We start from the raw sequence: 21,546 nt of genomic DNA, 5'->3' as shown, positions 1-21,546 counted from the left end.
GGGGGTGGAAACGTGGTGGGCAGGGGCAAAGGCAACAGAGCAGATCTATTTCCCAGACGTGGCCTGGGGCTGGCGTGGGAGGAGGGGGGGAGCCTTGATCCCTGGTCTCCTCCTGCCTGTACCCTCCTGAGCCCCTGCCTCCCTCTCCCCCGCCCCTTCTCCTCCCTGTTCACCTCTGCCCTGCCCTGTCTTCTTCCGGCTCTGGCCATAGCTACGACGTGGTGTTTGCCTCGGGGCCCCGAGAGCTCCTGAAGAAGTTCCGGCAGGCCAGGAGCCAGGTGGTCTTCTCTGCCGAGGAGCTCATCTACCCAGACCGCAGGCTGGAGGCCAAGTACCCGGTGGTATCTGACGGCAAGAGGTTCCTGGGCTCTGGAGGTGAGGGGCCCGGGTGCGGAGTGTGTGGCAGGCTGGGCAGGCTCCAGAGGGGTCCGTCTGCTGCCTGGGTGCGGATCCCCCCTGGCTTGACATCCCATGCGGATGGCTCACGGGTCCTGAATGCAGAATGACCTCAGTAGCACTCCTGATTTTTTAACCCTTAAATCAGCTTCTCTGCAATCTTCCTTGTCTCATTCAATAGCCCCCCATCTGCACAGGGCAAAACAGGGAGTCGGGAGTCACCCCTGATTCCTCCCTTGCCTTCCCGCACCTTAGTCCATCAGCAGGTCACACCACTTCCAGTTCAAAAGATCCCTGGAATCTGCCCTCTCATGTCCACGCCCCTTGCCGCTGCCTCATGGGGCCCCTGGCATAGGCAGTAGTCTCCTAACTGCTCTGCCAGCCTCCACCCTCGCGCCTTCCAGTCCATCCTCCACCCAGCAGCCGGATGCGAGTCTGCACACATCACTCAGTGACTTCCTACTGCACGGAGAATAAAATCCATATTTTATTCTGGATTCCTCTGTCCAGCCACGGAAGGGGGATCCGCCCCCAGGGACCACGTTTCCCCATTGGCCAAGAGAGTTAGCACAGTCCAGATGGCCTGGCCCTGGCCCAGGGGTAGAGGTGTCCCCTAGGGCAGGGCCCTCCCTGGCTGCCCACCTTCTCCTTTTTCTCTTCCCTTCTCACCAGTCTGCACTGTAGCCTGGGGGCTGTGTGGGCCTTACCCTCTAAGCCGTCCTATACTGTGTGACCTTGGCTCAGCCTCTGCCCTTCTCTGGGTCAAGTTTCTCAGATAACTTCTCAGATAAAAGGGGCTCCAAGCCTATGCCCCACCAGCCCTGCTCTCCTGGGCTTCTGGTCTAATTCATTTATTCACCACCTGTGTGGTGCCCAGGACCTGAGCTGGTGCAGCTTAATGGACAGCACTGATTTTTCTCTCTGGGCTCAGTGGGAACTTGTCACCAAGTGGCATTAACTGGCAGGCTGTTTCCAACCTGTAGACATCACCTCTTCTCAATCCAGGAGGGCTTCTGAGAGGAGGCGGGGCTTATGGGTAAGGAAGAGGGAGGTGGATGAGAGGGGAGGCTGGGAAGAGGCCCCTGGCTTAGAGGCCGGAAGCTAAGTGTCTGTCTCTGTGTGTCCCCCACCCCCAGGCTTCATCGGTTATGCCCCCAACCTCAGCAAACTGGTGGCCGAGTGGGAGGGTCAGGACAGTGACAGTGACCAGCTCTTTTACACCAAGATCTTCTTGGACCCGGAGAAGAGGGTAAGAGGCAGTGGGTGGGACTGTGGGATCTTGATGCTGGATTCCCCCAGACCAGGCGGCACTGGGAGCAGCCCCTGCCCCCCAGGTCTGAGCCCCTGGGTTGGGCATTGACACTCCATTTATCTATTCTTCAATTCACTCATTTTTTTCAGCAGGTATTTATTGAGTGCCTGTGGTGTGTGAGACACTGTCAGGTGTAGGGCAGGGATATGGCAATGAACAAGACAGTTGGGGTCTCTGCCCTCGTGGACCTTCAAGCTGGGGACACAAGGAATTTACAGCCTCATGTCAGGTGGTGAGGATGGTCATGAAAGGAACTGACAGGCTGAGCTGCCCCTGCCCAACCCTACCTGGAGGGTTTCTAGGGGGCTGATGTGATCTTGGCTGGACCTGGGCCCCAGAAGCTAGGCCTCTCAGCCTGTCTCAAGGCAGGGATCATTGGGGAATTCCCTGGTGGTCCAGGGGTTAGGACTCTGAACTTTCATTGCCGAGGGTGCGGGTTCAATCCCTGGTTGGGGAACTAAGATTCCTCAAGCCACGTGGCAAGGCCAAGAAAAGAAAAGCAGAGATCTTTGAGGGGAATGGAGGCAGTAGAACTGGGCCAGTGTAGCCCCAAAGCCAGCCGGTGTCCTCTGGGCAGGCAGGAAATTTAGGGAGCCCTTGAGGGGCGTCAGTATTCCTGGATTCTTCCCTGCTTACCCGCCCAACCCCTGTTTTTTCTGTGCTGCGTGATGTAGGGTAACTCACTTTCCCTCTTTGGGCCTCGATTTTGGTTATCCATGAAATAATGAAATGAAGCAATTGGACTTGTGCAGTGGAAACTATGAACTTGATCTTTAGTTAGCTCAGTCCTTCCTCCTCCTTCCCCTTTGCCTCCAGTGACATTGCTAGCAGAAGCCCATGGTCTAAAACAAAACAGTGGAGCTGTTCTCTGTGGGATGAAGGCTGAGCCTAGAGTGTCACTTGGCCTGGCCTAGGGCTCCATGAGACACAGTCAGATCTCAAAGAGGCAGCATTATGCAGTGAACGTGGACCTCAGGGCCAGGCTGCCAGGCTCAGATGCCAGCTTAGCCAATTACTAAGTGTGTGACCTTGAGCAAGTTATCCAACCTCTCTGTGCCTTGTTTGTTTGTTTTTTAAAATTTTTATTTATTTATTTACTTACTTATTTGGCTGCGTTGGGTCTTCGCTGCTGCACACGGGCTTTCTCTAGTTGCGGCGAGCGGGGGCTACCCTTTGTTGCGGTGCGTGGGCTTCTCATTGCCGTGGCTTCTCTTATTGTGGAGCACGGGCTCTAGGCACGTGGGCTCCAGTAGTTGTGGCACGCGGGCTCAGTAGTTGTGGCTTGTGGGCTCTAGAGCGCAGGCTCAGTAGTTGTGGCGCACGGGCTTAGTTGCTCCGCGACATGTGGGATCTTCAAGGGTGTTGTGTGGATTAAATTAATGTACATATAATACTTAGGATGTGATTGGCACATAGTAAAGTGCTAAACAAGCATTTGTTATTACTATGGTTGTTGTTGTAGTTGAACCAGCTGTTTCCTTGGATTCCTTCCAGTTCTGAGAGTCCCTGCTTCTCTGTGAATAGAGCCACTAGACTAGTAGATCCCAGGGTCTTGGCCACTGGCTGGCCTTCCCAAGGCTCCCAGCTGCCCTGATGTGACAGGGCAAAGTGGGTGTGGGGAAAGGAAGTGGCAGAAGTGGGAGGACAGATTCCCCACACTGGGTGATGGAGCCTTGTCCTCTGCCAGGGCCTGTCCCTGCTGCAGCCTGGTGCCCTCTTTCCTGCAGGAGGGGATCAATATCACCCTGGACCACCGTTGCCGTATCTTCCAGAATCTGGATGGAGCCTTGGGTGAGCAACCCTGACAGGGAGGGGGATCCTGAGAGGAGTGGTAAGGAGATGAGGATTCCAGGCAGGGCCTGAGCCGAGGAGGTTCCTCTTGGGTTGTTGTGCTGGGATGTCGCCCACCTCATCCCCAGGTCCCCAGAGACCACCTGGATGTCCTCTGGGGGCAGAGCTGTGTCTCTCTAGGGGTGGTGAAAGGAGGGCTAAGAAGTCATTCCAGAGAGCCTGCCGGACACCAGGGCTCAGCCTGGGAGGAGCTGGGTGATGCACTCAGCGGGTAAGACCTGCATAACTGGTCTTTAGAAGTGAGCCTGCTTCACCTCCTTCCCCCGCCCTCCCACCTCCCAGGTGAAGACTTCCTGGGCTGGGGGCAGGGAGTTGATGGATGACTTCGGAAGCAGAGAGGCCACTTGGCCCTTGAAACCACAAATGCTCTTGGCCTGGTCCTGTCGGTGGCTGGTGATGACATTGCTTTGCCACTATCTTGTTGGGTGACCTCAGGCAAGACATACACACACACCCCTCAGGCCTCAGTTTTCCCATGCTTAGAAAAGAGAATTTGGACCAGATCATTGATTGGTGATTTAATGGGGTAAATGGACCCCTTTGAGAATCTGAGGAGAGCTCCGGCTCCCCTCCCAGGGAGGTGCAGAAGCATTGCACTCTTTGGCCTGTGGGTTCTGGGAGTTTGTGAACCTATGTTAAGAAGCTGGGTCCAGACCACCTCTTAGGTGGATCGGGAGCTTGCACAGAGGGGCTCCCATCACATGATCACCTACCACAAAAGGCCTCCCAGCCCGGCATCTTCTCAGGCCTCTGGGAAAAGGCCCTTCTGCCTTTTATAACTGTCAGGCAAGGCAGCGTCCTACCCGCTGTCTTACGTGCGGACTGACCAGGTCAGAGCTAGGGTATTGGGACCCTATTGCAGGGGCTTTCTCCACCGGGACAGGATCTGTCCCTGCCCGACCCAGGCCTCCCTGCTGGTTGAACTGCACCTGGAGCTGGGATGTTTCAGGTCTTTGCTTGCTCCCATCCTCTGCTTCTGGCTCTAGTAAGTAATCACAACAAACAGTAGGGGTTGCCATGGATTCCATGCTTACCACGTGCCAGGCGTGGTGCTAAGTACTCGCAGGACACGGAATCCTCCCACTCTAACCCCCATTTTACAGATGAGGAAACTGAGGCTCAGAGAGGTGAAGTGACTAGCCCAGGGCCTCACTGGGGGAGGCTTCAGATTCTAGCCCATCCTGTCAGCCCTGGAGCTTGGCCTGTGGGCCTGATGCTGGACAGGTCTCTGCTTTCTGCCCCCACAGATGAGGTGGTGCTCAAGTTTGAAATGGGCCAAGTGAGAGCAAGGAACCTGGCTTACGACACCCTCCCAGTCCTGATTCATGGCAATGGGCCTACCAAGGTAGGGAGGGGCCCCAGCCCCCCGGGGGAGAGTGGGATGGGTGTCCAGAATCCCAATTGTGCTCCCACTGTGACACCACAGCTTCTCCCTGGGGTCAGGGCCACCCACCTGGGACCCACTCATTGCCTCTGACCTCACATCTGAGTTCAGTGTGGTGCCTTCTCTCCTTACTGTGGTGGTTGGTGATGCCCTGTCCATCTCTGCTGGACCACAAAGGAGGCTCCTGTCCGTATCCAGGCCCAGACTGGGCTGCCCTGAGTCATCTGTACTCTACCACTCCCGGGCAGGCTTGTTTCTACATTCAACAAACATCGATTGAATGTTTGTAGCAGGGCCTGAGGACCCGCCAGCCCTGAACAGGACAGACTGTTCCCTGTGCTCTCAGAGCTACAGAAGGGGCGGGGGAGCAGGCCAGACCCAACTGGCCCCTGGGGAACGGGCCCCTGGATCACAGCACATTTCTTGGAGTGTGGTCCTTGACCACCCTCGTCAGAATCACGTGGACGGAGGGGAAGGAGAGGGTGTTCAAATGCAGATTTCCTGATGCCACCCAAGAGCTGCTCATTTGGAATGTCTGCAGGGGTGGGGCTCAGGAATCTGCATTTTACAAGCTCCCAGGAGATCCAAAGATGAAGAAGCACCAGAGCGCTGAGTCCTCCCTTGGCCCTCCCTCAGAGCAGCTTTGGTGATCTCCAGGGGAATGGACATGCTCTCCAAGTCCCACCCCAAATAAAGCCACATTTCTGTCCCCTTAGGGGAGGCTGGGGTGCAGGCCCACAAGGGGCCCAGGGAGATGTGCCTTGTTGGTTGGAGGGGGCGGGGGGTGCTGAGCCTGTTTCCTCTCAGACCCCTCGTCTCCCCACAGCTGCAGCTGAACTACCTGGGCAACTACATCCCACGCTTCTGGACCTTTGAGACGGGATGTGCTGTGTGTGATGAGGGCCTGCGCAGCCTCAAGGGCATCGGGGTGAGGCTGCTGGACCCCGGGGTTCCGTCCCTCGGGGAGGGGAGGATGGTGGATTCTGGAGACTCTGTTGTCTTTGGTGGGAGGTAAAGGGGTCACCTCCCTGTCTGGGGTTCCATCCTCCCCCGCCTCACCTATGCACCTCCTCCTGGAAACCTTCTCAAACTACACGCTCCAGCTTCCCCCAGATGCCTACGTTCCGGTTTCTTCTGCCTGGTCCTTCGGGTACTCCTGCAGCCTTCTCCCCATCCCACGAAACTTACTCCTCAATTAAGGCCCACCTCAGACACCATGCCAGCCAAGCCCTCCCGACGGCGTGCCGTCAACCTGTCCTCGCTCCAAGTCTGGGCTCACGCTGCTCTCGTCCCCGGCAGGGACAGCCTCCTGCTGCTTCCCTGCCAGTCCCTGCCTCTGCCATCTGCACATCCTGCTTGGAGCGCCCCGTCCCAGGCCCCTTTCCTGCTAAGTCCGCAAGCGTCTGCCTGTGGCTCCAGATCCCTCAGGCCATCCTCGGGGCTCAGCGGTGGCGCAGTGGCTGGACATCGCCGGACTCTTGTGCCGCCCTCTCCCCATGCAGGATGAAGCTCTGCCCACGGTCCTGGTTGGTGTGTTCATCGAACAGCCCACGCCGTTCCTGTCCCTGTTCTTCCAGCGTCTCCTGCGCCTCCACTACCCCCGGAAACGGCTGCGGCTTTTCATTCACAGCCATGTGAGTAGCAGGCACTTGGTGGGGTCGCCGTGTGGCTTGGGTCAAGGGCTCAGCCTCACAAGACGCCCTGAGACCTCTGACGAAGTGACTGAACGAGGGTTGTCTGGGCCAAACGGAAGTGGGCAGTGGGCTGTATCCCCAGTTGCTGGGTTCACTCTGGAGTCAGACTGGCCGGGTTTGAACCCCAATATCACTGCTTATATTAGCTGTGTGACCTTGGGCATGTTATTCAACCTCTCTGGGCTTCAGTTTTCTCATCTCTTAGGTCTATTAGATAGGGATAATGTTAGAGCAGGCCACGTAGAATTCCTGCAAGGGTTAAACAAGTTGCATAGTAGGTGCTCTCAGCTGATGTCATTGTCATTGTTTCCCTTCCTGGTCCAGGCTGTCTTTCCTGATTTGACCTGGTGATGGTCAAATTGGTTTTCATTCTTTGAGTACCTTCTGAGGAATCGGGGAGGGCCTGGAGGCCTGCTACTTTGTGGCTCGCAGGGCTAGCTCCCTCCCTTGCCTGCCTCTCCTTCCCAGCCAGATAAAGTCCCACCTCTCAGCTTTTGCTGAGGGAAGCCAGATACGCTCTCCAAATTCTACCTGCTGTTTAGCCTCCTTGCCTTCCCTAGAGTCTTCTCAGCTGCCCCGTCTAGGGCCACCCCTTTCCAAGACCTCTCGGCCCTGACTGTCTGCACCCCACCCCCAGGGACCTGTGGTCCCCCACTCAGCTCAGCTCTGCGTGGGTCACAGACATTCATTCAACTGTGTCACCTGCAAACAGGACGAGGGTGTAGGCCCTGCCCTTGGGAGGCTCCCAGCTTCCCTGGAGACATCAAACCTCACACGCATGAACTGTGACTTTATATAGAAAAAGAGAACTGTTCCAGGCAGTCTTTGAGGACCTACTTTGTGCTCTGCCTTGTTGAGTCCTTGCAGTGACCCCGTGAGGGAGGCATGATCGCCCTCCCATTTTACAGAGGAGGAAACTGAAGCTGAGACGGGTGAAGTGACTTGTCCAAGTTCATGCAGCGAATCAGAGCAGAGCTGGGTTTCTCTCTGAACCCTGGGTTTGTTTCTAAACACCCTGCTCCTTCCGCTTCCCGGTGCAGGGGCTCCAGGTATAAACTGTTTTTCCGAGTGCACTTTGAAGATCGCCTGGAGCATTTTATAGCAAAGCAGACCCCCCTGGGCCACACCCTGGCCCAGCAGAATCAGCGACTATGGGTGTGTGGCTTGTGGGGTGAGGGGCACTGTCCTGGTGACAGAGGCTCTTAAGAGGCCTGTGGGCCTGGCCTGGTCAGAGGAGGATGGTCCAAGGATGGCCAGGAAGGGCACTCCAGGCAGAAGGTCTGGCGTGGGCAGAGTTCTGGGGATAGGAAAGCAGATGGCCAGGGATGCTCCAGGAATGACGGAGAGCAGCCTGCAGTAACAGAAGGTGCTGTGGTCCCTGGGGTGAAGCCTCATCCTCACCCTCCATCCCCTCACCCCCAGGAGCAGCAACATAAGACTCAGGTGGAGCAGTTCCTGGCAGAGCATGGCAGCGAGTACCTGTCTGTGAAACTGCTGGGCCCCGAGGTGCGGGTGGCGAACGCGGACGCCAGGAACATGGGCGTGTGAGTTGGGGGTCGCGGCAGAGGGGCTGCAGTATCAGGAGCACCAGGCGGGGAGACAGGTTCAGAAGGCTGTGTGGTCTCCAGCAAGTCCTGCCCCTCTCTGGGCCTCAATGTTCCCATCTCTCAAATGGGGAAATAGTTGAGCCAACCTCGGTGCTCCTGGGAGGGGCTGAGCACTGTCAATTGGATTCAGGAAGCAAATGAGAGAAAGAGGAAGGACTGGAGGCCCAGAGTAGATAAATGCTGACAATAGAGAAACAATCTCTGATTTTTTTTTTCCTTTATCATTAAAACAAACAAGTAATTTGTGTTGACTATAAAAGAATTAGAAAGTCCAGATCCGAGACTGGCAAATGTTTTATAAAGGACTAGCTAGTAAATCTGTGTAAATTGGCTTTGTGGGCTCAGCCGTGACCACTCAGCCCGGCTATTGGAGCATGAATGAGCGTGGCAGTGCTCCAATAACATTTTATTTATCAACACTGAAATTTGAATTTCATAGGATTTTCACATGACTTCTTTTGATTTTTGTTTTCCCCAACCATTTAAAAATGTAAAACTGTTCTTACAGAGTTGTGGGATGGGGTGGGGAGGGATGGATTGGGAGTTTGGGATTAGCAGATGCAAGCTATTATCTATAAGATGGATAAACAACAAGGTCCTGCGGCTTCCCTGGTGGCGCAGTGGTTGAGAGTCCGCCTGCCGATGCAGGGGACACGGGTTCGTGCCCCGGTCCGGGAAGATCCCACATGCCGCGGAGCGGCTGGGCCCGTGAGCCATGGCCGCTGAGCCTGTGCGTCCGGAGCCTGTGCTCCGCAACGGGAGAGGCCACAACAGTGAGAGGCCCGCCTACCGCAAAACAAACAAACAAAAACAACAAGGTCCTACTGTATAGCACAGGGAACTATATTCAGTATCCTGCAATAAACCATAATGGAAAAGAATATGAAAAAGAATGTGTGTGTATATATATATATATATATATATGTATAACTGAATCACTTTGCCGTACAGCAGAAATTAACACAACATTGTAAATCAACTATACTTCAATAAAATAAGTTAAAAAAACACAACAAACCGTTCTTAGCTCATGAGCTAACCAGGCAGTGGGCTAGATTTGGACTGTGGCCCGTAGTTTGCTGAGTCCGGCACCAGATAAACAAAAAAAACATAGATTTTTTTTTTTATGTAACTATTGTTGACTTACAATATTGTGTTAATTTCAGGTGTACAGCTTCAGATTCTTTTCCATTATAGGTTATTATAAGATATCGAATATCGTTCTCTGTGCTGGAGAGTAAATCCTTATTTTTTATTTTATATGTAGTGGTTTGTATCTGTTAATCCCATACTCCTAATCTATCTCTCCCCCTCCCCTTTCCCCTTTGGTAACCATAAGTTTGTTTTCTATGTCTGTGAGTCTATTTCTGTTTTGTAAATAAGTTGGTTTGTATTACTTTTTTAGAATCCATGCATAAGTGATATCACATTTGTCTTTCTCATTCTGACTTACTTTACTTAGTATGAGATTTTTAAGGCTTTGGGTACAAGTTGTCAAACTCTCCTCCAGAAAGGCAGAAACAGTTTACCCACAGCCCCGGGCAGTGTAGGCACCTGTCTGTGGGCCTGCTCTCGCCAGTAGCAAGGTTTTCAGGGCACTAGACACCACTTGCCAGGCTCTGGGCCTTGTCTTGACAGCTCCGTAGCCCAGGGGTTGGGTCTCAGAGTTGGGAGGGACCTGGAGCTGGCTGGTCTCAACCTGCAGCAGGGCCGGCCTGAGCTCCCTAAAGACCCTTGGCTGGTACCTGGTGATCGTAGATATGGGCAATGGTTGGGGACTGCAGCCTGGGGGTAGCTCTGGGATCCTGGATGGGGAGGCTGGCGCCAGAACCCTGTCCCCGCTGACCCTGTGTCCCCCTCCCTGCAGGGACTTGTGCCGGCAGGACCGTGGCTGCACCTACTACTTCAGCATAGATGCCGATGTGGCCCTGACCGAGCCCAAAACCCTGCAGCTGCTAATCGAACAGAACAAGTGAGGCTTGGGTGGGCTGTGCCTGCTGGAAAAGCAGGCCCTCGGACCCAGGGCTCACGATGTCCCTGGGCCTGGGCCTGGGCCTGGGCCTGGGGTGGGAGCCCCTCCCCTGTCTTTCTCCTCCTCCCCCGCCTTGGCCTCACCTATGACCCCAGGCTTTTCCCAGCCTGGCTACCTTGGTCTAGGACGTTCCCCACCTCCCGGCCACAAGCCCCAGCCTCACCCCCCCACTCCCATCCCCCCAACCCCCCACCCCCACCCCACAGCCTTTCCTGGCTGCCCTGTGGGAGGGAGCTGGCACCAGATGGGCCAGACCCAGCTCCAGGCCCTACCCTAGGGAGGTGTTTGCAGGGTGAAGGCACTCTCCCTCCCCTTCCCCATACCTGGGTCTGCCCCAACCTCCCCGTGGCAGAGGGACTCCCTCTGAGGTGCTTCCTTCCCCAGGAATGTCATCGCCCCGTTAATGACCCGCCACGGGAGGCTGTGGTCGAACTTCTGGGGGACACTGAGTGCAGATGGCTACTACGCCCGCTCCGAGGACTACGTGGACATTGTGCAGGGGCGGCGTGTGTGAGTACCTGCAGGATGGGGGGCACCCTCATCTCTTTCCCTCCCCAGTATTCCTGTCCTGTTGCTCTCAAATTCCTGTTTAACTGAAGAAAGGAAGACTGCAGTCAGACACACAGAAGGACTTTCTGATTGTTATCCTGGGCCCATGTGCCCAGGGTAGGGGAATCAAATCACCACCATCGTGCCCTCCCAGCCTGTGACTGCCCCTTTCTTCCTCCCCCTGACCCCCAGACTATGACCCCTCGCCATCGCCTGTGGCCCCCTCCATCTTCCTTTCTTTCCTTTAGCGGCGTCTGGAACGTGCCCTACATCTCAAACATCTACCTGATCAAGGGCAGTGCCCTGCGGGCTGAGCTGCAGGAGATGGACCTATTCCACCACAGCAAGCTGGACCCGGACATGGCCTTCTGTGCCAACATCCGGCAGCAGGTTAGCCCGGGCTGGGCAGTCAGAAGAGGCCCTGTTGACAGGGAAGATGGGCCACCTTGTCACCATAGGCCCTGCAGCTTCTGAGATCCCAGCAGGGCTGCTTCAAGGCTGCCAGGCCCTGGTGGGGGCACTTGGGGCCCCGGGCATGAGGGCTGGTCCTCGGGATCTGCAGGATCATTTTTTTCACACCACCTCTTTTATTTACATTTTCGACAGAGCCTAAAGAAAACTTTCTACCTAAAACTTTCCACCTTTACTCCAAGTAATGTGCCCGAGATGCCCTTACCCTATCCCCATGCCCCACCCAATATTATTATGTGGTTATTTTAAAGACTATAACGGCAGGGTAATGTTTCCCCTGTGCCCACAACTAACTCCAGGATCAGAACACCATCCTTTTCTTTTGCACATTCATTCTTTCATTCCTGTTCAGTCCTCCAGGAAGTCTTCCTTGATTGCATCCCCAGTGTCAGGCCTCATCCAGGCACTGGGGAGATGAGGTGAACTCAAATTCGGTGGGCAGAGGAGGCTGTAGTTGTGCCCCCACCCCACCCCTGGGGGCGTGCAGGGGAGAGGGAGGGTCTCTTCCATCCGGCCCGTTCTCCCCAGGATGTGTTCTTGTTCCTGACCAACCGGCATGCCTTCGGCCACCTGCTGTCCCTGGACAGCTACCAAACCACCCACCTCCATAACGACCTCTGGGAGGTGTTCAGCAACCCCGAGGTGAGGCCCTTCGTGGGTGGGCAGGGGTGGGAGCGGAGGAGACCCCAGTGATCCTGTGGCCTGAGGAGGCTCCCTCTCACAGCCTGACCTTGGCTGGGACCCCAAGCCACCCCCACTCCCGCCGCCTCCCTCTGCCCCAGGGGGCTTGTTGGGCAGGATTTCAGTGGGGAGAGGAGAATATCTCCAGAGGCAGCGCCGTCTGGTGGAGGAGGGACCAGGAGTCAGAGGCCGAGGTTTGTGGTCCATCAGCTGTGACTTATTTGAGCCTCTCCACCTTTGGGGCCTCGGTTATCTTAGCTCTAAAATGGGTGTACTGTCCCAGCCTGTCTCACCTCTGAGGGTGTTGTGATGACAGCATCCCTAGACATTGCAAGCTTGTGGCTGATGTGGGCACATGTACATACCTGCAGGCAGACCTGTACACACACACACACACGTGTACACGCACATGCAGACACCCCCTCCTGCAGGCACACTTGTGGGCCCATCAGCTCACATGACCCAGTGGCACAGACACATACCGGCTCCCCACCCCCACCCCCCGCCCCACCCCCCAGGGGGCTTGCGGGGCAGAACTCCATCTTGGAGCAGCGCATGCGGTGGAACAAGGGGTGAGCCCGAGCTGGCCCAGGCAGGCCCGAGAACCCCACCTCTCCCACTCCCCACAGGACTGGAAGGAGAAGTACATCCACGAGAACTACACCAAGGCCCTGGCAGGGAAGATGGTGGAGATGGTAAGGACTGGAGGCCGTTTGGGAACAAAGCTGCTGGATTCACATCCGGCACCTGCTGCAGGGAGGGGGACAGACAGCAGAGGAACAAAGCCGGCTGATCTGGGTGGGGAGAAGGCACCTTTCTATGCTCTGGCACTGCTTGGGGTGAGGGAAGGGACAGTGGGATGGGCCCCCTCCTCTTGCGGGCACTTTCCAACTGGAGTCTGCAGGGGCCTGGGGGTGCCTGACGCTTCCTCCCTGGCCTGAACAAGAAAGAAGACAATATCCCCAAATGTGGTCTCAACTGTGGACCGTGGGCCTAGGATGAGAAACAAATGCTTCTCTGCTTCTCCCGGAGCCTGCGGGCCTCTGCTCCCTGGGGGCACTGGGGATACGCACGTCCCTTTCCTGGCCCTGGCCCTGGCTGCTCTTGGCTGAGAAGGGCCAGCTCTGAGCTCTGCTTCCTTCTCCCTTCAGCAGCTCACTGAGCCCCTGCTCCCTGGGGCCGCTGGTGGGGACATGGAGGGCCCACAGACTGGAGTGTGTGGGACCGGGCATAGACCACATGATGGGCCTTGCCTGCGGTGGGTTCTGCAGAGGGCCATGGGGGCAGGGGGAGAATGCGGTGACGCCACTCTGGACCCTGTGACCGAGTCCCCGCCCTCCCCAGCCTTGCCCAGACGTCTACTGGTTCCCCATCTTCACGGAGACGGCCTGTGATGAGCTGGTGGGAGAAATGGAGCACTATGGCCAGTGGTCTCTGGGAGATAACAAGGTAGGGGTCCCAGGCGCCTGGACCACGGCTGATGGGGGCCACCCCTCCCGCCATGCCTGCCCTCTGGGCTCTTTTCCTGGCAAGCCAGCCAAGCTCTCTGGGACTCTTGGAGATGGGGGCACTGGCAGGGGGGCCTGCAGGTACTGAGGAGTAGAGGGATTGAGAAATGGGATGGGGTGTTGGTCCTCAAGCTGCCACTGCCGCTGGGTGACTTTGAGCTACCTTAAGCTTAAATGGCAGGTTTTCCAGTTCCTGGTTTCTCATTACAATGATGTAGCTTCCTTCCCCAGATGAGGCGTGGATGGAGATGGGGGAGGAATGAGCAAGTGCGGGACGCAGAAGAATTAGGAAGCGACAGCAGTGCCAAGTTCACCAGACAGCAGAAGCAAGGGGCATGGTGGATGTGACAGGCTGTGCACTCCCTGAAGGAGGGATTCATACCTGCACCCATCTTGGAAAGTTCAGGAACCATTTTTAAAGGCACATGAGCCCCTGGGCCTCTGTGCCTCAGAGACCAGCTAACCTTTGGGCTGGCAGCTTGAGTAAGCAGCGGCTCTGGTCACTGCCGAACCTACATGCTTAGTGGCACAGCTCATCTGCAGAACCCAGTAACTCGCGTAGCCCGTGTGTGAGGTCAGGTGAACCCTTGTGCTCCACTGACCGGGCCAGCCCTGGGATGCTAGTGCCCCAGCTAACCTGTGGCCTTCTGCATCGGTTTCCTGTGCTGTGTAACAAATCACCACAAAGTTTATCAGCTTAAAACAACACGCATTTATTATCTCCCAGTTTCTGTGGGTCGGGAGTCCGGCTCAGGGCCTCACAAGGCTGCAGTCTTGTGACTCATCATTGGGGTCTCATCTGAGGCCTGGGGTCCTTTTCCAAGCTCATGTGGCAGAACTCATTTCTTTGCAGCTGTAGAATTTCAGGCAGCTTGCTCCTTCCAGGCCAGTAGGACACAGAGTCTCCCTCTTCAAGATCCTCCTTGAAGGGCCCACCCAGGATGAGTTCCTTTTTGATTAACCCAAAGTCAATAGACTGCTTACATTAATTACATCTGCTCATCCCCTTCACTTCTGTTCTGTAACCTAACCTTATCCCATCGGGTTCACAGGTCAAAGGGAGGGGATTAGACAGAGCCTGTACACCAGGGGGCTGGAATTCCAGCGGGGTGGCAGGGAGCCCATCTTAGAGTTCTGCTTACCACACTCCCCTTGGTCACTTCCAGGACAACCGCATCCAGGGTGGCTACGAAAACGTGCCGACCATAGACATCCACATGAACCAGATCAACTTTGAGCGGGAGTGGCACAAGTTCCTGGTGGAGTACATCGCCCCCATGACGGAGAAACTCTACCCGGGCTACTACACCAGGGTGGGCGTGCCTGGGGTGCAGCCAGGATGAGGGCTTGGGGTGGAGTGGCTAGGGCTTGTGGGGAGGAGGGTGTTCCTGGCTCGGGGGAGAAGTGATGGAATATTTGGTCTCCAGGAGTGAAGTCTCCTCCCATCCGGTGTGAGGCAGGGCCCCGGGAGGCATCTAGGGTAATGGAAGGCCACTGGGCCTCTAGCGTCTGACTCACTCCTTTGCATCTTTCTCTGTGTACTTAAATCCTGCCTCAGTGACTCCTATATTAGCCCACCAAACAAGCCCCCAGTTAGCTGGCCAGCGTGCCCATTCCTTCAGCTCCTCCGTCGTGTGTCTTTTGACTGCCTCTTTGGCTTTTGCACTCCTTCTCTCAGTCACCTCCTCTTTAAATGGTTTTCTCCAAATACCTGCTTTGAGTGTGCCTGGGCCTTACCCTCAAGGAATCACCAGCCAGAACGGGTCGTGAGGATTAAGTTCATTTCCTGCCTTCTTTTTCTCCCCTCCTGTCCTCTCCATCCTCTCTTTCTCCCTCTCTTCCCTCCTTTCCTCCATGTCCTCCCCTTCCTTCCCTTTCCTTCTTTTCCTTCCCTTCCTCCCCACATTTTAACTGAGAACCTTTTCTGTGCCATGCACTGGAGAACACAGCATAAACGGACCTGCTCTCCCGGCCAACGTTCCAGCGATTGGATGAGGGGTCCCTTCTATGCACCCCTGCCTTTCCCGGCCTTCGGGGGCCTCTCTCTAACTCCACTTCTCTTGTCCCACTTCCTCGACGCAGGCCCAGTTCGACCTGGCCTTTGTTGTCCGCTACAAGCCTGACGAGCAGCCCTCCCTGATGCCACACCATGACGCCTCCACCTTCACCATTAACATTGCCCTGAACCGGGCTGGGGTGGATTACGAGGTGAGGGCAGGCCAGGGGGAGGGCTGGCTGGGGAGTACTCACAGCGTGGTCGGGCAGAGGGGCCCAGGGTATGCCGGTGCCAGGGAACCCGAGAGACAGGGTTCCAGGTCCATGGGGACGGCTTCTTGGAAGGGGTGGGTTCAGAGCACAGTTTGGTGGGAGGGAGAAGGCTTTAGACATAGAGCAGCGGCACAGGAGGACCAGGACCAGACTGCCTGATCCTGGGTCCTGCCTCTCCCCTCACCAGCTCTCTGTAACATATAACCAGGCACGTTTCTTAGCATCTCAGTTTCCTCACGTCTTAGATGGGAAAACCTAGAGGGGCCCCCATAGAATGGTGAGAATTAAATGAGTTCATCCAGGTAATTGCTTACATGGACCCATAATGAGTACTCAAGGAATGATAGCTACTAGTAATCAAAAGCTTAGGGTTTTCATCATTCTTGAAAGTAAGATGCAGCTTTGGGAATGACAGGACAGAGTTAGTGCAGGTGCGGGGCACAAGCTAGAGGCCAGAGGGGAGGGCTGAGGAAACCAGGAAGACGTGAGGGTTTCGAAGGAGCAGTTGAGGGCCTCAGGGCCCCAGGGAAGGCCTCTAGGTGTGATCAACTAGGGAGCCAGCCATTCATTCATTCATTGACTCCTTAAGCTACTGTTTTCTAAGAGCTTTTTGGGACTCAGTCCTGAGCAGGCACTGTGAAGGACACCCATAAAAACACCTATCATTTTTTTGAGAGTTTACAATGTATCAAGGTTCTCATAGGGGATGATGTTGCCCCCCTCCCTGGGGGGGACATTGGTAATACCTGAAGTTGTCACAACTATGGGGGTGCTACTGGCATCTAGTGGGTAGAGGCCAGGAATGCCCAGGACACCCCCCGTAAGAAAGAATTATCTGGCCCATGGTGGTGATAGCTGTACAGCAGTGTGAAAGTACTTAATACCACTGTACACTTAAAAATGATGATGATGGTAAAGTTTATGTTATGTGTATTTATCCCAATTAAAAAAAAAACAAAAAACGGGGGGCAGAATTATCTGGCCCAAAATGTCCGTAGTGCTGAGGTTGAGAAACTGAGCCCTAAGCTCTTACTTGTATCATCTCATTTAATTCTTACCACTCTGTACAGTTTGATGCCCATTTTCCAGAAGGGGAAACTGAGGTTCAGGTTGGTCACAGAGTTAGTTGGCACTGCCCAGTGCTGCCTACCTGCAAGGCCAGCGCTCTGGATCCCTTGCTCTTTGCTGAGTGTCTTCCTTAGGCAGCTCATGGCCATCGCTCTGCAAGTCATCCCCAGGCAGGCTGTGCTGAGAACCCCTTGGCTGTGATGGCTCAGATGGGAGAATGGGGGTAGTAGGGGAGGGGCCCAGCGTCCCATTGGGGAACTGGTGCTTCCTGTTGGGGAACTGACACCTCCTGTCTCCCAGGGCGGAGGCTGTCGGTTCCTGCGCTACAACTGCTCCGTCCGAGCCCCACGGAAGGGCTGGACTCTCATGCACCCCGGGCGACTCACGCACTACCACGAGGGGCTCCCCACCACCAAAGGCACCCGCTACATCGCAGTCTCCTTCGTCGATCCCTAATTGGCCCGGCCCGGCCACCACAGACCTTTTCCTCTTTGTCAACAACCGCTGCCCAGCAGCCTCTGGGACCTCGGGGTCCCAGGGAACCAGATCCAGCCTCCAGGCTCCTGGCCTCTCATTGCTCTTGGAGCCGCCATCCGAGAAACTGGGCCACAGGCTAGAGGCAGAGCACGCCTCCTTGGCCGGGACTTTCCTGGTGCTCTGGACACAGCCCCGGGAGAAACTGTTCACTTTCACTGCTTTGTAGCAACTCGTCCTTTCCCATCCCTCTTCCTGAAAAACCCAGTCCCACTTCCTCTGCTTCTTCCAAGGGGCAACACTTGAGCAGAAGAGGGGCTGACCCAGCTGCCCAGAGAGACTCTCGGGGTGAGAAGCCACGCCCCAGAGCTTCTCCCCGGCAGAGCTGCAGCCCCGAGGACTTCTGCTTCAAGCTTCAGGGTTGACACCGAGACCTGGACCAGACTCAAGTCCCCACCCTGACCGTGGGACTGCTGAAGCCCCATCCTCCCTGGCTCCTATCATGAGAGCAAAACTCTGTCCCTTGGAGACGGTGACTCAGGAAACCTCCTGGGAGACAGGAAATGCACGGATGCCACAGCTCCATCCTCTTCTTGACCTTTTCTGGGGGCGCAGACCAGGGAGTGGTATGTCCAGACACTGCACTGCGTCACCCTGTTCTGAATGCCTCCAGAGAGGGACAGACAGAAACAGGAGAGTTTCTACTAAAGGTCATTCAAACCACTGAGTGGGAGATGCTGGGGTGGGTGGGTGTCTGCAGGGAGAAACTTTAACAGCTCACGATTGGCAAGGAAGGCCGGCCGTGGGTGACTTGGCATATTGGGTCAGGCAGATTGGGTGACTTGTGTTTCTCACACTCAGTCACATGTGATCTCCATGTCCTTTGTATATTCCATAGATCCTCCGTATAAGCCAGGCACTGCTACCTGGGGCACACTGTGTCATCTCTTAAGATCTGAATCTGGTGTCACCCTCCTCCAAAGCCTTCGCTGACCACCCTTCTTGCAAACATGAATGTCAGGGAACAGTGAACTTCTGCCCCACCATACCCTGGGCAGATTCGTAGCACCAATAACACTTCAGGGCATTTATTATTAATAAGCAGTAACCTCTATCCATCCCTGCTCTGGGCTGGGCATCGTGCATGTCAGGCCGGCTCAGCACGCAGTCCTCTGGGGTAGGGGCTAGCATCACCTTTTTATAGATGAGGAAATGTAGGCTTGGAGAAGCCAAGTGATTGGCCTAAAGTCACACAAGTGCTAAGGACAGGGATTTGAATATGATTTCAGCAGAAATCTGGTCCCTGCCCCCCCGCCCCGCCCCAGGCATCCTGTAATCAGTGGTGAGGACAAAAAACCAAATGCAGTTCACTGTGGACCCGGTGTGGACGGGTGTGATAAGTGCCACAATGGTTGTAAGAACTGCTGTGGGGAACAGGAGGGACCAGCAGCGTGTGTAATAATGCTTCTCACCTGAGGTGATTTTGCCCCCAAGGGCATTTGGCAATGTCTGAAGGGATTTGGGGTTGTCACACCCTGGGAAGGGGGGTGGAATGCTGCTGGCACTAGTGAGTAGGGGCCGGGGACGCTCCTAAACATCCTGCAAGGCATCCCTGCCCCCCAACAAAGAATTACCCAGCCCCAAATATCAGTAGTGCTAGGCTGAGAAGCCTGCTAGCAGATGCCATTTAAGCTGGGCCTTGGAGGGGAAGGAGGTATCCAATAGGCAGAGACACTCTTTAGGTCAAGGGCTAGAGCCGGGAAGGCACAGGTGGGATCTGAGAAGCAGGTTGGCTCGTGTGGGTGGGGTGGAGGGGGTCAGATTGCAAAACCCATTTTCCCCGGCTAAGGAGAGTTGGACTTAATTTAATTGGAGTCATTCAGGGGGTTTGCATATATATACTAAAGATACGTTTTTTTTAAAAATTTTTTTAAATTGAAGTATAATTGATTTACAATGTTTCAGGTATATAGCAAAGTGATTCAGTTATATGTATATTCTTTTCCATTATAGGTTACTACAAGATATTGAATATAGTTCCCTGTGCTATACATTAGGTCTTTGTTGCTTATCTATTTTATTTATAGTAGTTGTGTACGTGTTAATCCCAAATCCCTAATTTATCCCTCCCCTCTAAAGATAAGTTTTTGTGTTTAAAAAACCCATGGTGACGGGCTTCCCTGGTGGCGCAGTGGTTGAGAGTCCGCCTAACGATGCAGGGGACACGGGTTCGTGCCCCGGTCCGGGAAGATCCCACATGCCGCGGAGCGGCTGGGCCCGAGAGCCATGGCCGCTGAGCCTGCGCGTCCGGAGCCTGCGCTCCGCAACGGGAGAGGCCACAACAGTGAGAGGCCACAACAGTGAGAGGACCGTGTATCGCAAAAAAAAACAACATGGTGAATTCAAACAGTGCAAATCTTAATCTCTTTCCCATCTCTCACCCCTGGCTTCCCAGTTCTCCCCAGAAGTGACCATCCCTAATCAGCTTCTTGGGTGTCCTTTCTGAGATGGTCTGTGCTATACGTGTGTGTGTGTGTGTGTGTGTGTGTGTGTGTGTGTGTGTGTCTTAGGGTTGTTTTTCATTGTTATCCTTTTCCTGATTATAAATGCAATTCATGTCCACCGTGGAAAAGTTCATCAAAATAGAAATAGGTAATGTGGAAAAGATGTCCTTTGAATGCACCGCATCCCTGCCCTGCAGCCCCACAATCACACTGCCAGCCAAGCTAGGGGAGCCTTGTTATTGGAGGCCTCACAGCTTGAGGCAGTGCTTCGGAGAGAAAGCAGGGTGCTGGGTGGACGGTCATACTAGAGGCTGGGGATGGATTCCAAGGCTCCTGCAGCAGCCCAGGCAAGTGGCCAGCGCCTAGGCCAGAGCTCGCAGGAGGGAACGGGCAGGACAGATGTTCAAGGGGGAGAACATCCAGGCCTCCTAACTTGGGCAAGATTCTGCCGAAGAAGGGAAATGGAATTCACTTCGTGCCCTTGGAGTATTGACAGTCCCCTTAGGGAGGCCAGGGAGCTTGGAGGAGGAAAACAGACAGCTGCTCTACAAAGCAGCAAGTACAGGCCCCCGTGTGTGCCACATCCAGAGGCCTGGCCACACCCTGAGGCAAGGTCTGAGTGTGGCCTCACAGTCTGGGGTCTGACTCTTAGGATGCGAGGCTACTAACTCACTTAGCACAGAAAGGGCGGGACAGCTACCTCTGACCAACCTCACTGGTAACTGATAAGCTGGTTGGTCCAGAAGCTAACGATTTGCCTCTTGAGGTGTCCGCAGGCAAGATTCTACCATGGTTATAAAGCAGTGCAGTCCAGTAGGAATAAAGTTGGCCTTCCTTATCCAAATACGTATTTGGACGTGGAGGAGCTGTTCTATGTCATTTTATATAAGGGACCTGAGCACTGAAGGATTTTGGTGTTCCAGGAGGGTCCTGGAACCAATCCCCTGCGGATACCAAGGTACAACTGAATAATGTGAACCATAAATCCTAGTGTAGAGGAAAAACTCTATTGTTTTTCCTTATACTCCACACAATACTCCACTTAATGACACTTCTGGTCACCAAATGTGTCTGGGTTTTTCCCACACCAAGCAGTCCTCCCAATTCTGAGTGAAAACAGAAAGGCTGTCTTGGGGATAGCATCAGATCCCATAGGTTAAGGGCTCAGTCCCACAAGACCGTCCCCACTTCAAATGCCAATTGCAAGTCCAGGTTGTCACCTGTGCTTCTGATGAACCATTTATAAATTTCAGATTCCCATGAGACCCTCCTGAAGTTTGATTAATTTACTAGAGTGGCTCAGAGAACTCAGGGAAACAGTTTACTTACTAGATTACTAGTTTATTATAAAGGGATACCACTTAGGAACAGCTAGATGGAAGAGATGCAGAGGACAAGGCATGTGGGAAGGAGTGAGGAGTTTCCATGCTCTTTCTTTTCTTTTTTTATAAACTTATTTATTTATTTTTGGCTGCATTGGGTCTTCGTTGCTGCGCGTGGGCTTTCTCTAGTTGCAGCGAGCGGGGGCTACTCTTCGTTGCGGTGCTCAGGCTTCTCATTGCAGTGGCTTCTCTTGTTGCGGAGCACGGGCTCTAGGCACGCGGGCTTCAGTAGTTGTGGCACGCAGGCTCAGTAGTTGTGGCTCGCGGGCTCTGGAGCGCAGGCTCAGTAGTTGTGGCACACGGGCTTAGCTGCTCCGCGGCATGTGGGATCTTCCCAGACCAGGGCTCAAGCCCATGTCCCCTGC

The 21,546-nt window shown here is 54.8% G+C and overlaps 1 protein-coding gene across 2 annotated transcripts in view; it reads left to right on the top strand.

Annotated features, from left to right (window-relative positions):
• The window catches only part of PLOD1 (procollagen-lysine,2-oxoglutarate 5-dioxygenase 1), a 28,304-nt gene extending 8,871 nt beyond the window's left edge, over window positions 1-19,433 (top strand). The window contains exons 3-18 of one of the 2 annotated variants that reach the window (XM_029230242.1): window positions 212-375; window positions 1,533-1,645; window positions 3,436-3,499; window positions 4,807-4,904; window positions 5,770-5,871; window positions 6,446-6,577; window positions 8,060-8,181; window positions 10,112-10,216; window positions 10,661-10,786; window positions 11,074-11,215; window positions 11,825-11,938; window positions 12,607-12,672; window positions 13,322-13,426; window positions 14,652-14,798; window positions 15,568-15,693; window positions 17,122-19,433. In XM_029230242.1, coding sequence (XP_029086075.1) covers window positions 212-375; window positions 1,533-1,645; window positions 3,436-3,499; window positions 4,807-4,904; window positions 5,770-5,871; window positions 6,446-6,577; window positions 8,060-8,181; window positions 10,112-10,216; window positions 10,661-10,786; window positions 11,074-11,215; window positions 11,825-11,938; window positions 12,607-12,672; window positions 13,322-13,426; window positions 14,652-14,798; window positions 15,568-15,693; window positions 17,122-17,277 — 1,882 coding nt within the window. In that variant the 3' untranslated portion in view covers window positions 17,278-19,433. The remainder of the gene's footprint in view (window positions 1-211; window positions 376-1,532; window positions 1,646-3,435; window positions 3,500-4,806; window positions 4,905-5,769; window positions 5,872-6,445; window positions 6,578-8,059; window positions 8,182-10,111; window positions 10,217-10,660; window positions 10,787-11,073; window positions 11,216-11,824; window positions 11,939-12,606; window positions 12,673-13,321; window positions 13,427-14,651; window positions 14,799-15,567; window positions 15,694-17,121) is intronic. The other variant, XM_029230243.1, reaches the window with a different exon arrangement.
• Window positions 19,434-21,546: the final 2,113 nt, after the last annotated feature.

Source organism: Monodon monoceros, unplaced genomic scaffold, assembly GCF_005190385.1.
Source record: "Monodon monoceros isolate NGI ecotype Baffin Bay Population unplaced genomic scaffold, NGI_Narwhal_1 Super_Scaffold_18, whole genome shotgun sequence".
Lineage (NCBI taxonomy): Eukaryota > Metazoa > Chordata > Mammalia > Artiodactyla > Monodontidae > Monodon > Monodon monoceros.
This window is presented reverse-complemented; position numbering and strand designations above follow the sequence as displayed.